The 18,369-nt window shown below is 41.9% G+C and overlaps 1 protein-coding gene across 1 annotated transcript in view; it reads right to left on the bottom strand.

Moving 5' to 3' along the window:
* The window catches only part of MTHFD1L (methylenetetrahydrofolate dehydrogenase (NADP+ dependent) 1 like), a 188,127-nt gene that overhangs the window by 31,173 nt on the left and 138,585 nt on the right, over positions 1–18,369 (bottom strand). The window contains exon 26 of the mRNA XM_041744611.1: positions 16,124–16,276. Coding sequence (XP_041600545.1) covers positions 16,124–16,276 — 153 coding nt within the window. The remainder of the gene's footprint in view (positions 1–16,123; positions 16,277–18,369) is intronic.

The following is an 18,369-nucleotide window of genomic DNA, read 5'->3' as shown; positions in this document are numbered from 1 at the left end:
TGGCCGGCTTTGCCCTTCACTTAAATCCTAATATCTTCCTCCAAGTTTCTACTGTTTCCTCCCTACATTACATGAAGGATTTGAGTCTGGAACCAAGCAAAGCCAAAATCTACTGGAAGCATTGACTTCCTCATAAATAAAACGGATGATTCCCTGGTACATTATGTAATACACTGAGGAGGAGCCTCTCCTTACCACGTCCTGGCTGATCTATATGTGCCCACAGGACAGACAGCATAGCCAGTCTCCAGCATGAGGATCTAAATGCCATGTCAAGGACACTGGAGGAACGGGCACATGACTATCTTCATGCAGTTTGGTTAGCAGTAAATACTCAATATCTCTAATAGTTTCCAGGAATGAAAACTACTCAACAAAATGGTAAGAGAAAAGCCTCAATACTTAGGGAAGTACGCAACAGGTTTTATAACATCTGCATCATTTCGTAGTTGTCATTTCATAAGAAAGAAGAACAATCTTAAATTTTATATTCTGATTTTATAAAACAGTCAAGATCCAGTTTATAACTACAGAGGCTTAAAATTAACAGGTACCTGGGGAAAGGATCCGTCCTATGAGGTATAGGAACTTGGCTCTGTGGCAGAGGCAAGACCATGGGTGCAGATGTCCCAATTCAGTCTACTCACCACTGCACCATCCTGGCCTTCACCGATTAGCTGTCTTTTGGTTTAAAAAAGAAGTTCCTTTAGAAATATTGTGAAATGTATAATGTTGGTGAATTGCTATCTAATGAGTTAAAATGGCAAAATAACAACCATTGGCACACATGTGAGATGTCCTCTCCCCCCCACTGCTTGGCCAGGCCACACCCACCCAGCCCTGCAGGCGGGGTCCTCGGAAAGGAGGGGACCAGGGCTTTCTAAAGCAGGGGTCAGGGGGCCACATGAGCCACGGCCTTTCCTTCTTGCAGGACAAACCATACCTTTCCTCCTAAACCATAACTTTTATGATAAAGCTCTATCTTCAGGGTTAAATGGGCTCCTGTAGGCTAATTACCATCTACACATTGAAAAATTTGCAAAGGTGTAACGGACTGAATGACTTGAGGGCTGTCGGCCTGTAGGTCACCCTTAAAAGCCAACAAGCAAAACACGATTCTGCAAAGCATGCTGAAGGAGCTTTCTGAAAGATCAGAAATGCAGCCTCCACCACCAGTACAAAGGCCAAAAACAGATGTGACAGACCGCAACACTCAATGCTCCCTACGTCCTGCTCCTCCACGAACCCCAACATGGCCCTGACCCTCCCAGAGGCTCACGCTGCACCAAATGCGTATCTTGCTCAACTCTCTTTGTGAAGTTGTTTATATTTCATCAAAATGTCAACGTGGGAAGTCAGTGTAAGGTCTTGCTAGGTGCCAAATGAAACAAGAAGAGAAACCAAAACGCTCGGTACCTAAGCTATGCGTTGTCGCTGAAAGGCAACGAGAGTGAGGATTTTTTTTTTTTTTTCTGGAGAGTGAGGATTTTGTGTACTGCTTTCCTCAAAGAGAAGACTATTTCCTGGCATGTTTTAATTGAGAAGATAAGGTGGGAATATATCTTAATGTGTATGGATGTGTCTATTCTAAGTCTAGGTCTCTTTGGTCTCAGAACATGCTGACATGGAATTACTACTTATGTTTTGCTCCCTAATCTTCTGTAGGCCTGTTCCAGGAGATGGAGGTTTTCAGTAAAGAACTTGAGGGAGATTCCCTTTCAATAAAATTTAAAAATCAGATTGATAGAAATCCGGATCATGGAAGATACAAACTGAATAGAAGTCAAGATCCAATCAGACAGTAGGTGTGTGGTCCAGGCATCCTACAGTTATGAGGGCTCAGCTGTCTAATAGTTTTAGAACTTCTTGACAACCAAAGCAAAAAGGGGAAACCCTCAGGCCTAGGATGTGCCTTGAAAATGTATTTCCATTCTCTGGGGAAAGCAGCGCAGAAAACAAAGTAAAAAATACAAACAAAACCCAAACTGACACTTAGGATGGAAAGAATTCATTCAGTGCCTGGAACCTACTGTGTGTTAAGTGTGAGGCCTGGCAGTTAGAACTCAGGGACCAATAGGATGACCCCACCCTCCCAGGACTCCTCGAAGAACCACAATCCATTACTTTCTAGGGAAAGACAAGCACGCATGTCTCATAACTTGGAGCCATGACGCTACAACAGAAGTCACGGTATAAAAGGAGTACACAGAAGTTACGGAACCCAGAAGACCCTCTCCTGTGAGTTGTCTGGAAGGGGTCCCAGGTCAGAGGAGTGTCCTGCATTAGCATGTTGGTAAAACAGCTCCTGACAGCACCGGTGTTCCTCAAAAGGACACTGTTCAAGAGAAACGGACTACACAGTCTGCCAGAAATACCATTTCCCAAGCAGGCCTGATAAAAAAAAAATCAGGCAGCTGATAGTTCAAGGTTATAATCCCTGGCAATGGCATGGAGTGAATCTCTTCTACCGCATTGTGCTCCTATGCCTGGCAGATCAACCATATGGCTGGTTGATAATATATTTGTGAAATCAAGGAACCAAACCAAATCTCTCACCTAAAAAGATAACCAAGCCATCCTAAAGAGACAGGGGCCAGGACTCAACTTTGAAAACAGTTCTAAACCTGATACAAGCACATTAACTAATGGGTGACAGAAATGCTGAGATCCACGCCATAAAAAAGTGGCTGACATCACTCTGGCTGATATTCAAAGATACTCAAAACAAAGGTTTCTATGAGAAAAGTCACAGGAAAATCTCAATATGTCATAATGAAATTTGCCTTTTGAGTAACACAGCCTTCTGCTAACCAACTAGAAAAATGAGTCAGAAAGTTTATCCTGATTTACTACAGTTTTAAAGACTATATGGAAATTAATGAATATCAAGCAATATGGTTTTGGATACCATCTGCTCCCATAATGGGATTGGTTCTGGAGTAGATTATTTAAAGCCACTCTTTCTAATTAGATGGTTACCAGAACCAAGGGCCACTTTAAGTAATTCCTAGGATGTGAAAATAAGACCATATAATCAGTACAAAGATGGTATATTATTTCTTACAGGGCAATGCCAAGGTTGAATGTGGTTCTGCTACTTACTAGCTTTTTGATCAGGGCAAGTTACTTAACCTCTCTGTGCCTTGGTTTCCCTGTGTGTAAAACAAGGATAGTGATATTATCTACCTGGAAAGGGCACTGTGAGGATTAAATCAATCAATACATACAAATTGCTTAGAAATACTACCTGGCATCCAGCAAGTGCTCAGTAAATGTTTGCTCTGAATACAGTTTTAATTTTTATTATTTTTATAATTTATGTAAGCCTCCCTTTCTTTCTAGCTGCTTTTCTATGCATTTTTACATCGCTGAATTATGTGCTAGGAATCTCACTTATTTTCCCACTAAGCAAATCAATTATTTCTCCAAGTCATTAAACATCATAAACACGGAATATATTTAGAGACCGTCATTATGGTCTTGAAACTATCCGGACATTAGTATCTTTAACCCTCTCCCTAATGAATCTTTTTAAAATTACACATTCCACTTAGGAGAAAAGAATGTATTATTTTGGGGCTGTCTGTGCATGTGCTCATAGAGGAGATATGGAAAAAAATAGAATCACAATTGAAGACCTATGAAAATTTACTGAACGGGTATAGGCATAGTTTTTGTTTTTTGAGTTATAATACACGGAGAGCAGTGTGTGCATGTTGACAACCCAAGAGGGAGGATGGGGTGTCAGGGAGAAATGCAGAGTAGGCTGGTGCACTTGAGATGAACTGGACACTCCATCACTGTCCCCAGCTTGAATCTGTGATCACAAAGAAGTGCTAGAGCAGGATTTATGGGCATAAGTTCTTTCAGCACTACAGATATTCCCCATCATGGCTTCCACGTATTATTAACTATATACTGTCCAAATAAAAGAATCTGTCTGACGCTGTAATCTGTAAAACTGAATATAATCTTCCTAAACCTTCTGTTCTTCCAGTGATGTGGTGGCGGCCATCATTTTTTTTTTTTTTTTCTGTCTGAACTACTTCCTACTCGACAGAAAGATATAAGGTTCCAATTTATGCCCTGAATGCAAACTAAAGAGGCTTCAAAGAAGCCGAATAGATGTCCTATTGGAATCCCATTGTTAGGTGGTTTGGTGTCTCTTCTGTGTCTTCCTGCCAAGACTATTCCATTTCCAAAATGGAGCACATTCCATTCTTTATGACAAACTTATCAAAATTAAAATGACCTCCAGCTGTCAAAACAGCTTGAAGAAAAAAGTCAGTTATGGTTATTATAAAGAAGAGAGAACTTACAGCCATCTACGCGATGATTTTTACCCACGTGAGAAGTGTAAGTAAATAGTTTTAATTGGCATGAAGGACTGTGAAGGAGTAATCTGCTAAATTCATTAGGGATGGAAGGCCAACACCATGGTGGATCTAAGAGCTGGACTGACCATCCTCAACTTGACCTTTAGCAGACCAGTTCTTGTAACAAGGATTTGTGGGCCCAGACTAAAAACTGTCTCTTAACATGAGTGGTAGTCAGGATTTTTCACTGCTTAGAGGGAACCTTTCACATATCATTGTGATTTTATAGGTCTGATGACAAGTTAACTCTTTGCCATTTGGAATTAGCTTCCACTATGCCATAAAAAAGAGCAAAGCTAACAGAAACTCAGGTTATTGGTCCCAGCAGACTTACAATAACTGTGATAGAGCAGCAAATAAGATGAAAGTGGAGGATTCTAATGGATCGGAAATATCTGTGCAAGTCAGAAAATAATGCATGGCGTCTCAGAGAAGAGATTATTTCCTTTCTTTGTAGGCCAATTCTCTTTATTTGTGTAATGTAGTTTGAAGCAACTTTAAAAGCTTTTGATTCATAGCAAATAACAGCTCACTCAGAAACCAACTTATTGAGGCATAATGACTAAATGGATATAGAAATAGTGTTTCTTTCTCCATTCTCCCCACTGGCGATTCTGTAGTGCAAAAGCATTGTCCCGACTTGCCCATTTTGACACCTCTAGCCTCCTTGGTTACCTAGCACAAGATCTACCTGTAGAAGGGCTCACACAGCCTGGCTGATGGAAACTGCTAGAGGTTCTGTTTATTCATTTTATTTTATTTTATTTTTTTAAAGATTTATTCATTTATTTATTAGAGAGAGAGAAGCAGGCTCCATGCAGGGAGCCTGACATGGGACATAGTGGGGGCCTCCCAGGCTCCAGCAGCCCCATCCTGGGTTTCCAGGATCACACCCTGGGCTGAAGGCGGCGCTAAACCGCTAAGCCACCGGGGCTGCCCTGTTTATTCATTTTAAAGACGATAAGGAATGAGTTGGAGATCTTGCATCATGGGCCTGCGGGAGGTGGTCCTGCACACCCTCAGGGACCACCATTCAGACTGCTAGGTTTGGGAATGGTCTGCTCACATTAGTGAGCTGCCTAAAGACTTCTGATGGCTTACTCCTACTGCATCTCTCTCCAGCTCTGGCCACTAATGCCCTCTGTGGTGGGGCTCCTGCCCACTGCTGTGTCTGGAATGCTTCACCTGAGCCGCCCACCCCCATCAGCATTGTTTTTTCTCAGGACATCTCACAGGCACTGCTGGGAGGTTCTCTGCATTGCTGCCTCTTCTCACAGGACATGTGAGTCTTCAGTATCCCTTTGCACCCTGGTACTAGCAGCACTTTGCTGGTGTACAGGAGTGTGTCTGCGTTCCTTGAGCATGAAGCATCTGGGGCAGGGGTTGGGTGTTTTCGGTCTTGGTAACCTCAGTGCATAGTGTAAATTAAACACACAACCATGTTTTAAATTAGAATGAAATTGAGAAATTGTACATCACTCCAATGTAAAAAACGCTCCAAGTATCAGCTCTGGCTTCTTTCCTGAACTCTGGGAACTAATTTCTAACTGTCTCACAGACTACTTGACAGGAAATTCGGTGGGCCCGAATTTGCATGCTCATGATGCAAGATCTCCAACTCATTCTTTATCTTTAAAACATGCAACTCTCCATGTTTGCTGTGACAGCAGCTTGCTGTCTTTGTGCTTTCCAGGTATATCCTTCTAGGTCCCAGGAGGCACCTGCCACTTCTTCCTCACATTTCATTCCTGTGACCTCTATCAGCCTCCCAGCATACTTTCCTCTCCACTTCTACTGTCATTCCTCCGGCATGGGCCCCTCAAAGTCAGCCTGGCCTCAGCCTCTTTGTCCTTCAGATCACTGCCAGGGTGGCTCCCTGCCCACAAAATCTCAAACACCCCAGTGCACCCAGTATGTCATCTAAAGCCATAATCTCTTTAACCAATCCTCTCAAGTGGCCTTTGCTTTCTTTGAAGTTCTACTGCATTTATCATTCACACTTTTCCTTTGGTAAGCCAATGCACAAACTATTTACTGTAATTTTAAAAATGTTGATGCTTTATTTATCCAAATATTCTCTACCCCCTTAGGGTGGCTCACATTTTATGCTTTGTTATATGTATCAGTGCTCAACACACCTGGTGTTATGAATACACACTGACTGATCTATGAAAAGAAAAAAAATCAAGATGTTGAAAAGCTAAGCTATGTTATTCTTGGGTAAAGATCTCAGAAGCTTTAATATTCAGAACACTAGCACTCTCCCATTTATCATCAACCATGCTCAGAGGGCTGGTACGGAGAGTAATGAGCTCATCTATATGAAGCACAGGGAAGAGTGTCTGACTTGTGGTTAAAACAGCCCTTATGTCAAGGAGAAGGGGGGCAAGGACATAGGATGCAGCACATGGGAGAAAGACTGGATACATCTATGCAAAATGTGGATAAGCAGTTTCTACACAAATCCCATACTGCCAAGCAATACTGTTTGGTGGGATACTTGATCTGTAAGTAAGTCCCTATGTAAGCACGTTAATAAAAATACATTTGGACCTCTAGTTTATAGTATTGCTGGTCAGTAACTGGTTCAAGAACAAAGGCTAGAGCACTAATTGGGAAAGGCTGGAGTTATCAATAGATACAGCTGGTAGGCACTAGAGCCTCTGCTACTAGCTCCTTAAAAGACCACTTTTCCCATCTGGAATTTAAGTTTGGGATCATATTAATGGTGAGTTCACACTGGTAGAGCTTTCTTTTAAAATTCCCTTGCTCTCTGTGGAATTGGCAGGCTACCAACACACATGGACGGCTCTAAATGAATGTTTTTTTTTTATTTTTTTATTTTAAAGATTTTATTTACTTATTCATGAGAGACACAGAGAGAGGCAGAGACAGGAGAAGCAGGCTCCATGCAAGGAGCCCAATGTGGGACTCCATCTCAGGGCTGTGGGATCACGCCCTGAGCCGAAGGCAGATGCTCAACTGCTGAGCGGGCATCCCTCCAAATGTATGTTCTGCAGTGGGCTTCCAATTGTGGAAAGGTCAAGAAAACTGAAGACGTGTTCCTTAACCAGAGGGGTCTGGATGAAAGGAGATACTTGGGCAAGGTGACATGGGAAAGGCACAGACTTCCAAAGGAAATAACTGTAATACATTTTAGCTGGGTGGAATGGGCAGCACAAACGCAGTGTCCTTGAGTGAGAGATTGAGTAATTGGAAGTGAGCAGGTGTCACAGGGGCACCATCTCCCCAGCGCCAGTGCGGGGGACAGGGGAGATTGAGAGTTTGAGAAAGTTTGTATTCAGAGGAGAAGCACTAAATTTGGGAATGAGATGATAGATTTTGGAATGTGTAAAGAGGCATGGTAGGTAGTTTTCATGGGTCCTACAGTCTCTAGAGCTGATTCTAAAAACAGCAGAATGACTCTAAAAACAGAAGAATGATGTACATGACCTAGGCAGAAACTCATGTTGCCAGCCCTAGGTCTCATCTTTAGCAGAATGTAGTACCTTTATCACAAATACTTAATGCAGACACCCCAGCAAATTCTTGTCGGGTTTGGCAAATGTCTATGAATTTTCTTAATGGGTCTTCCAGGGACTTTATAAGTAAAGTCCATTTGATCATTTAATCTAACTTAAGTTATATCCCCAAAACCTAACAGCTTTACTTACATTTGGTCTGTGATTAAATTAGATCTGTGATACTTACTGGTGTAAATGTTTTGAATTCTCAGTGATACCTAGTAAAGACTAAAGGGAAACTGATTCTTTCAAAAGTGATATACAGCAAATGTTTTATGGAGACCATAATACGTCAATTATGTATTTTAAAATTTAATCTAGTATCCATGGGTGGATAAATTAATGAACACATATATTTAGGCCTGTAAACTGGCATGAGTTTAGATATTATCAATTATATTTTCCTCAAAAACTATAATTGTAGGTTTAAAATATGAATTTTCCAACAAATCTAGCTTCTCTTTTTATTAATCCATTCCCACCACACCCTCAAACTGACTCTGAGGACTAGTGGGCCCTTTAGTTGGAAAACTGGTATTAATTCTATTTCCCTTATATAAATTACTTAACTGCTTCTGATTACATGCCTCTCACTAATAAGGGGATAAAGTATAATGAATGCAACAAAGAAGCATTAAAGAGAAGAAGCTCCAGGAGAACCAGATAATTCTATGGGAGTCTTTCAGAAATTCTGGACTGGGGTATGCCTTGATCATCAATTTTATGCTCTGAATCCAAACTAAAACCAGGGAGAAAACAATAGATGGAAGTGGAGGAAGAATGGGCTAGTACTTCACCAATCCCTAGAGAGAACAAAAGATCACTATACTGACTGTAGGGCTGGATGTGTAACCACTACAAGCACCCTCTTCTTGGTTTGTAGGAAGTAAAAAAGAATCGACACGAGGGGAATGATAACAGTAGGTTAAAATTTTAATTCAATGACAGAGATATCTGAAAATGTTATTACTCAGCCTATTAGCCTGGCTGAAGCAGATTTCATTTAAAATAATTTTATACTTATGCTAAAAATAAATTAGTACCAAAGCAGGGGAGAAAAAAAAAAGTCCAGTCCATAGACTGGGTTTCGACAACTCCAGGCAAGAGAGAAGAAATGTCATTTTCATGAGTCACGCTTCCCTTGTCTCATCAATCTGATAACAGTTTCTGGAAATCAAGAGTGTTGTGGTCATCTTCCTTTCCCCTAAAAGACGTCACACAGGAAGACAGGGATGACTTCTCTCCTACTGGACAGACACACATGTGTAGCTGGCCTCTGGACACTGTGGAGGAACATGTGGTCACAAAGCAACCAGGCGGCTTGCTGCAGGGATGTCAGGGGAAGAGGAGCCAAGTGGATGCCTGAGTCAGAGGAAGGCATGTTTGGGAGAAAGCAGGAAATTCTGATGTAGAGATGAGGAAGAGCAGTGGGCAGGGAACCCCGGCTGGGTGGGGAGAGGAAACAAAGCAGATCCCCAGGAACAGAGTGAAAGGACGTGGTACAAAGAAATGGAGGCCCGCTGGGGAGGGAGAGCCTTGGGCAGGGTAGGAGCCTGGTTCATTTCAGGTGTTGGGGAACCAGGGCCAAGCAGCAGGGGAGACAGATAGGCTATTGGCAAGACTTAAAAGAAATCAGCTTAGAATTTCTTTATTTGTGGGGGTAGGGGTTGGGAGGCAGGGAAAGCAGAGGGAAGGTAAGGAGTAAAAAGGGGATTCTGTAGCTTCTGAGGGTCTAAGGGATACTCTGGGGCTAAGGGAGTTCCGTGTGATCTCATGTGACAATGAGCCCTTTTGCTACGTGACTGCTTGCTTATCCATTGCATTTCAAGTGCAGCCTGGGGAGTGAATGTTTAATTTTTTCACTATGTAACTGGCCATAAATCTCTGGAAAATGTGAGGAGCAATGCATTTGATTTGAACCTACAAGGTCTGAATTAATTCACCTTCATGCTTAACCGAGTGAAGCAAGTTTATAACCGTGTGTCCCTAAGTGGGGCCGGCACACAGAGGAGATAACATATCCCCACTGTGCTTGAGAATAACTTCATCGCTGACCTGAATCGGATCCAGTGGAAACTAAACATTCAGTACATACTTTTACAGTAGAGGGAGTAGAACGGAAAACAAGGTAAGCGTAACTGAAACATGAGAAAGAACAAAACGGCCATGACTTAGCTGGGTGGGGCCACAATCTACTTTTTAACCCTCCTGCCCCCCAATCCCAGTCCAATAAGTCTCCACCCAGCATGAGCTGTAGATGACATCACTCACTTCCCAAACACTCCAGCAGTTTCCTGCTTTCCAGGACCCGGCCAAGCAAGGCAGTCAGTGGTGCACCTGGGCAGAGATGTGGCTGGATCAGGTCAGAGTGGAAATGAAGGCCACACCAGTGCTCGTCCATCTGTTCATTCAATAAACTGCATGCTTTACCACTGATCTCTTGGCCCCTCTTCCTTGGATAGACTTGCACACTGTCATGGGTCCAGGCCAGGTCAATCACAGCAGGAGCAAAATACACATGGACACACAGGCAGTGCCCATGATCACCATTCTGCTCCAGAAAGAGCACGGGGACCAAAGTGAAGGGTGTGGGAAGGAGAAGGAAGCTTTGATCTGCTGCATCTGCTAGTCCTCCCAGCTAAGACGTCTTTCTCTGCTCATCAGTCTGCGAGGCGAAAGCACTCAGTCTATTTCTGTACAGTGGTTCAAGTGGCCACTCTGCCTCCCCAAAATGCTCTACCTGGCAGTGATCACCAGAGCAACACCCTAGGACATTTTAATCCCTTCTGCATGAACTGTGAGGCTGCTGACTCTCAAGATTCTAGCCCACATTCATGTCCTTGGAGTTCTTATGTCCTCATTTGATGTCCCATGTTTGTCAATAAAGATCTCATATTCAAGAGAACCTCACTCCAGGAGGATTCCTAGGTTCTTCAGGAGTCTCAGTGTGATATCAAAGGAGAGTAGTCAGACACACTGAACACTAACATCAAATGGACTTCTGGTGGAATTCAGTTAGTTGGACATTTCTCCATGCCACTGTTTTGACAGCGCATAGCTGTATGAGAACGCCTGAGAAGGAGAGGGTACTCATCCTCTTTCTACCCCAATGGTAGTCAAGAAGAGCCCTGGACAAATTAGCATAGAAAACACAATCTTGTGTTTCCGAAGACCAATCTGGGGTCAGCAGACATTGGAACCTGACAAACCACACCCAGGAGTGCATTTCTTATGGGAACATCCTAGATCTTCTGTCCTTCCTTCAGTGTCTCAACGTTACAGGTGTTAAAACACTGCAGGACAGCTGGGATGGGCAAGGTGGTGTGACCTGCCGGACTCCACCTGCTGCTGACTCTCTGGCAACTGACGGGCCCTATATAAATATTGTTTCCAAGTACTTTTAGTTTACCACCTGTCTATTTATTTTCAGATTATAAAAAAGGGACACATGCTCAATGCAGATGTTGAAATAAGTAGAAAAGTAGAGAAAGAAAAGCTATCTATAATATTGCAGCCCAATGTTAACATTTTGGGGTCTTTCTAGTCTTTTTCTATGTGTAGTGTAATTTACTTCTCAGTAATATACGCTTTGCTTACAGGCTAATATTTTTATGTCATGAAATTTACACCAAATGATTAAAGAGCCCTTGTAAATTATAGAAACTTAGAGACAATATCAAAACAATGTGATCAGAAGACAAAGACCACCTACTAGATTTCTTTTGGCCCAAGACTGTTTTGGAGAAATTTAATAAGCTATTAGGTTTATTGAACCCCATAAACCATAAGCTTTGAAAGAATTTTGGAAACATAACGTAACAGGGTAATCTGTAGAATACAGGGTAGGAAAATCTTGAAAACAATTTGTTCTTTTCTTCCCACATCAAAGATCTGTATTTGCTAAACTATTTCTTACAAGGTGACGTACTAAGTAGTGATGAGGTGGTCACGAATCTTCTGAGAATTTGGAGCTTTCAATAATATGCTGGAAATAATGCCACTAAAATGAAGCAAGAATACATATGGCGCTTAGTAGGAATGAAGACTGTTACTCCGTGAAGGAAAAATTAGCTATAGCCAGATGGGAAACACTGTGAATGTGTGTTAGAACGGTAGCAAAGTCCACAGATGTCCATAAGCTGAGTAATTCTTGTACTGGGTGCTTATATAGAAACAGTTCGGGGTAGTGAAAGGTACTGGTGAAGTGTCTATGGTAGTCAATGGTATTCATTATCATTATTATTGTATTACATAAGTAAATAGAACATGATGGAATAATTAAATGGCAAAAAAACCCCACTAGTGTATAAGATAGGGGGTTAAAGAGTAAATATTTACAAAGCTAAATCTGGAGAGGGAAAACTGAACTCCCCAGCATCTCACCACATGATTGCTCGAAGTCAGCAGGGCTGGAGATGTTTATTGCTTGAGGATGCGCTTGCTTTATTAACACTCTCCCCTTTTAGACCTACTACGTAGCCAGAGGGTGTTTCTCTTTCATTCTCAAGTTCACAGCTTTCTGTACTACACATATATTCTAAGACCCATCAGGGAAGGACTTGGTCTTGTTCACCTTTACAGGGCTGTATGGACGACTGAATGAATGAATGAACACTGCAGAAAAAGTGAGAAGCTTTCTGAGTTTGGGCTTCTTTCTGGAGTGGATAGATGGATGTGTATTTCAAAAGTACTCACATAAGCACATGTTTTGTGATTAAGAGTAAGAGTGATTCACGATGCTAGAATTTTCCCACCTGTAGGAACCAGCCCCCCTCTGGTGTCACCCTTCCCCTCTCCCTCGGTCATTTCATCGGGAAATTACTACACTGCGTCTCCCACATGGGTGATGAATGCTAGAAGCATTTCAGCAGACTGTGGCAGGGTGCAGAATGGGGTCAAGTAAAAGTAAATACCAGCCCTTATTAGGCGATCCTGGCTTCCCAGTGGTGTGTTTGCCCTGATACATGCGCAACTTCCCGCCGGCTTAGAAAGCAGACCTCTAAGGCCACTGGCTCCACATGACCGTGACCGTTTCCTGACCTCCAGGAACTCCTTTAGCTGGACACTTCCTGCCTGGCTCCTCACCCTGGATTGTGGTGGGGGCGCCACACAGCGGCAGGGGCTCTCTTCAGGACACCTGGAAAGCCAGCAGCCGTCCCTTAGGGACTGGACTGTTCCCCACCATCGTTCCCTCCAAGTCAAACCTCAGACTGGTTCCCACACCAGCAGTGGCAGCTTGAGAATTCTGATTTCCCAGAACTGGTCTCACGTGAGGCTGTGGTGGTACTGGGATGGGAGAAGATCCACAGGATCTGTTTGTTTAGTGACTACAGGATTTTAAATTATGTTATGATTTTTATTTAATGACTATTAATTAAATGCTCAGAACTATTAAGGTTATCAATTATTGGTTCCAAATTTTTTTTTTAAAGATTTGAGAAGCAGACTCACTCCCTGTGGGGAGTCTGATGCGAGACTTAATTCCAGTATCTCGGGATCACGACCTGATCCAAAGGCAGATGCTCACCCACTGAGCCACTCAGTGGTTCCTAATTTTTATACCAAATCATTTTTTTAAAAACTCATTTCTATCCACCTCTAAAAGCTGTAAGTTGCCTGGAGTGGAAAGTGTCTTTATTTGGGGGTTCCCCAGAGCACTGAGCACAGTGCCTTATGTACACTGAACAAATAAATGAATGACTGCTGGATGAGCTCCTGTGGGGTTTTCAATCTGTATAGGGCAAGACAGGATGGATTTTTGAACGTAGCTGACTTTCTCCTTGGTTATGTCCCCCGGGACAATTCTGCATCTCTGGGCCTTCCAGTTTCCCTGGGTGGCTTTCCTGGCTGCACTCTTATTCCCATGCAAAGGTCTTCACTGACCAAAGTTCAGGAGGCTTTTAGCACTGAGGAGCTGCCATCAGTGAGGCCATTCTAATGGACATAAAAGCAAGCTCTTCTCACTAACCATTTTTGTTAATCGAGATACAATTAAGTTATACTCAATAAAATTCATCCTTTTTAGTTGTGTAGGTCTATGAGTTTTGACAAAGGTCTATAATCATGGATCTGTCTCTCAATTGAAATAATCAATATAGTATTTTCATCACTCCAGAACATTCCCTTGTGCCCTTTTGCAGTCACTTTCCTCCTCTGCCTCCCCTCCCCTATGGAAATGTCATCCAGCACTCATAATATCTGAACCCTTCTCCCTATATCAACACTGTTTCTATGCCTCCCTTGGGCTCCCATGGGATTCCTTGGTCTCTCCTGAGACCTTCGATGGTTCCTCCCAGATGCCTTGGGGGGCTCTGTAAATGTAGACATTTTTAGAAGATCATCCTTCACCCTCTTCTCATTTCTTCTTCTTTTTTTTCCTCTTCTCATTTCTGTTGTGCTTATCTTCACTTCCCTTATTCCACATCTGCCTTCATCTATATTCTAAAACTCTCAAGGCCTTCCTTCCTATTCCTTTCCTCTGAGTATTGAATCTGTATTTCTAATAGATTCTAAGACCATTTTATATATGCAAGTTAACCCTTGCAGTTCTCCACATCATAGCCAGTCTCATTTCTGGCTCTGCCAACCTGCCTCCCACCATGTTCCTTCAGGACCGACGGCACTGCCATCACAGTCAAGCTACAAATGTCCTACCTCACAACTCCACATGTAGGTGGCTACTTTAAAATATGTCTCAAAGTCGCCTTTCTCTCCATTTTAGCTTCAGTGTGATTGCAGTCTTGACCTTGATGAACTCTGGCCTTGACAGACATTCCCGTCTGTGGCTTTTGGCCCTCTGACCATTGTCCATCTGCTGCCAGAACTCTTTTTCCTTATTTTATAAAAATTAAAAAAAAAAAAAAAAAACCCAAACAAATACAGAAACTACCCTAGAGTAACTCTGTAGTGCACACAGGAGAAAAACCCCAGTTCTCATCAATGGTAATCAAGCTCTGTAGCAGCTTAGCCCATCCTATCCAATCTCAGCCACACTAGACTTCTCTGGGTCTGTCATGTACTTTTGTGTCCTTGAGTTTTGTTTGCCCAGTTCAGAGGCTGAGGTCTTTATGAAGTATTCTCAACTCTCTTCTTTCACATACTTTCCTCTCTCACCCACCTCAGGTGGAAGCTGCTCTTGGTACTCCTGTGCTGAAGGCATTCAGAATGCCAACACCTCACTTTCTAGATGCCCCTGTACTGTGCAAACCTGTGCTCCTCACACCTTTCTTGGTATCTCCATGCCTCACATGCAAAAAGAATTCAAGAAATGCTTATTGAAAACATTTTGTCCAATATTAGGTGAAATGTGTAAATATCAAGGCAAAGATTCTGCACTTTTTATGTACTTTTGCCTATCCATTGCTTATTTACATAACAACAGTCACATGGTTTATTTAAAAAATTGTTATAATGTTTCCTGTGTGGACTTGGATCATAACAACAACAGTAAGGATAATTATGACTTAGAATTTTTTGTTCTAAATCTAATCCAGGAGCACTCCGAAGATGAGAAGTTGGATTTTGGCCATCAATGATTACCAATGTAATGTATATCATTATGTAGCTATAATGAAGCATTTTATGTAGGAAGCCTAATTTCATGGATTTTAAGTGCTTTGATAAATTTTCATGTATTTGGTATCTCCCTTCCATCCATAAAAAATCTGAAATAACATAGTTATCAACTTATAGAAATGTCATCCCACATTGCTAAAAATGAAAACTCATTTAATTTGCTCATTTTCTAAGGTGGAGCCTCCTGCTTGATGTGCTGAGGAGCAAGGCAGAGGGTGAAACGCTGATTTTCCCAGCCTTTGGAGGTGCTAGGCTGGGCCTGTCTGGCATGAGTAGTCACCTTCATTTATCTGACTAGAGAAAAGTCTTATCATTTTGAGTACAGTAATGTGAAAAAGTCCAGAGGCACTACACTAAGCCATTCCACCATTTAAATATCAGACAGAACTGTACCAAGTCATTCTCTAAATGAGTTTTATGAAGGGAATCAGTTTTACGACTCAAGAGATCCTGAATACCAGATCTTTAAAAAAAAAAAAGAAAAATCCATACCATGACAGCAGAGGAGTATTATATGGTGGAAGAGAATGTTTCAGAAAAATAGCAAATATTATTACTTCCCAAAACCTGATTTGGTGGAACATAAGAATTTAAGGCATCATGACAACACAGCCTGGGGAAGGTGTTTGGAGAATGTTACTCACTCACCGTTCCAACCAAAGGGTAGATGAACCCAGCGCCTATGCTCGCCCGGACATCACTAATAGGCAAAATGAAATCTCTGGGAACACCTTTCTTGTCAGGTTGGTGAGACAGAGAAAGGTGGGTCTTTGCCATGCAGATGGGCAAATTTCCAAATCCCTGTAAGAAAGGAAAGGAAATGTGTTCATTGAGCACAGATTAGTCTCCTGTATATGTTCAGTATTACACTCCATATGATCCCTGAGGCTCAGATCCAGGCACACGGCAGGTGCTGGTTACTACTTATTCACTGAGTAAGGAGATGGGGCGAACCCTTATCTCCATGTGATCGCCACTTGGTTGAGGGTGTCTGTTATTTATTTCAGAGAATTCTCCTTAAGGAAGGCAGTGTGATGTGTGTGTTTGGGAGAAAGTGTGGCTATTTTCAGGCAAAGTAGAAGCAATGGCAGCTGCCGAAACTATTTCCAAGGATATTAATACCCGGGGCTCAGAAAGGTAATCTGGAGAAAGGCTCTGTAATGAGGCTCTCAGTCATGTTGTTCACTCATTCTTGGAGGCTGTCAGGAAGCAAAGAGTCCCTTTGTGTTGGTTTATGAATCATGGCTATTTGATCTGCGATTACATTATATGAACTAAGATGAGGTCACTTTTTAAGCCTCTTATTTTTAAGGACCAAAGGCAACGCCTGACCCGGAGTTCCAAAGGTGAAAGGGCAGGAAGTCACATGTGGGGGTCTCACAAAAAGGACAGTGTCCCTGTAGCCTGGTTTCGATTAAAGGGTACATAGTGTCCCTTTAGTGACTTTGCTAATTAATGGCAACCACATACTGGACACATAACTTTTAAGGAACATTCCCTCACTAGACAGAGCTAAAGGAATGCAATCTTCAGAGGTAACACATGCAGACATTCTTATGATTCAATTTAAAAGTATGTGGAAGATTTTAGAATATTTTCATTTGGAGGGTGGTGCTATTCCTTTTTGAAAGGCTGGAATATTCTTAAATACTGATCAGAATTTTGCTGGTGGATAATCACAATTACTCTATAGATGTGGGGGCGGGAATTTTGAGTTTCAGAGATCATTCAACTAATGAAATACTTTGAACTGACTTAATTTCCAATTTAATATTTTGCTAGAACAGATATTTTTTAAAAAAGAATCAAGATGGTATATACTAGCACCATATTAGTTCATATAAAAAATAAGTTTTTCAGACTGAGAAAAAGGGAAGGAACTAACGTTAGAATAAATAATAGTCCTTAAATATCATTAAAAATTCATGAAAGAAAAAGACTCCTGACAATGACCTTACGTTACTCATTTCAATACACATGAGTGAAATTTCACTGCAGATCCATTCTGGTATACAGAACAATTCTGGGGAATTATTTATTTTTTAAAGGTTTATTTATTTATTTATTTGAGAGAGAGAGAGAGAGAGAGAGAGAGAGAGAGAGAGAACAAGAGAGCAGGGGGGAGTGGCAGTGGGAGAAGGAGAGAATTTCAAGCCAACTCTCCACTGAACGTGGAGCCTGACAGGGTTCGACTCCAGGACCCTGAGATTATGACCTGAGGTGAAATCAAGAGTTGGATGCTTAAAAAAAAAAAAAAAAAAAAGAGTTGGATGCTTACCCAACTGGTCTATGCAAGTGCTCCAAGGGAATTATTTATTTCTTAAAAGTACAAGCTAGGGCATACATGGGAAATTCTAAGAAAAAAAGAGTTGCTATCTTACCAAACCAGGGAGACTACTCTGGTCAGCACTGGTAGTATTTAACACAATGTCAAATATGATTTACAAATAGGATTTAGGAGTTGGGAAGTTAACAAAATAGATCAATAATATGCCTAATGGAGCTCCTCTGCTGACCAGCTCTTGAAATGCTTTGACTTCTATTGTATCATAGCAAAGTGGAAGGGGCACTTGAGGCTAATGGTCATTTTAATTGGGATGGCTGAACGAGCTGCAGTGGATGAAGTCCATGAAGTATGGCTATTTTGGGACTAGACTCAGGCTGCTGACTCCCATCACCTTCAAAGGTGCTTGCCGACTTGCCTTTGTCACTCTCTAGAGTTAGAAGATGAGACAGAACCTTCATCTTGGGTGGACAATCTCAGCACCAAGTCAGTGAACCACTTGCATAAAAAAGGAACACCAAACACCCCCATCTTTAAAAGCTGCATCATGACTTGCCTTACCTGGCACTGTGCTAATATTTTTAAGGTAGTAAGAGCCCTGCAATGAAGC

This window comes from Vulpes lagopus, chromosome 2 (genome assembly GCF_018345385.1).
Source record: "Vulpes lagopus strain Blue_001 chromosome 2, ASM1834538v1, whole genome shotgun sequence".
NCBI lineage: Eukaryota > Metazoa > Chordata > Mammalia > Carnivora > Canidae > Vulpes > Vulpes lagopus.
This window is presented reverse-complemented; position numbering and strand designations above follow the sequence as displayed.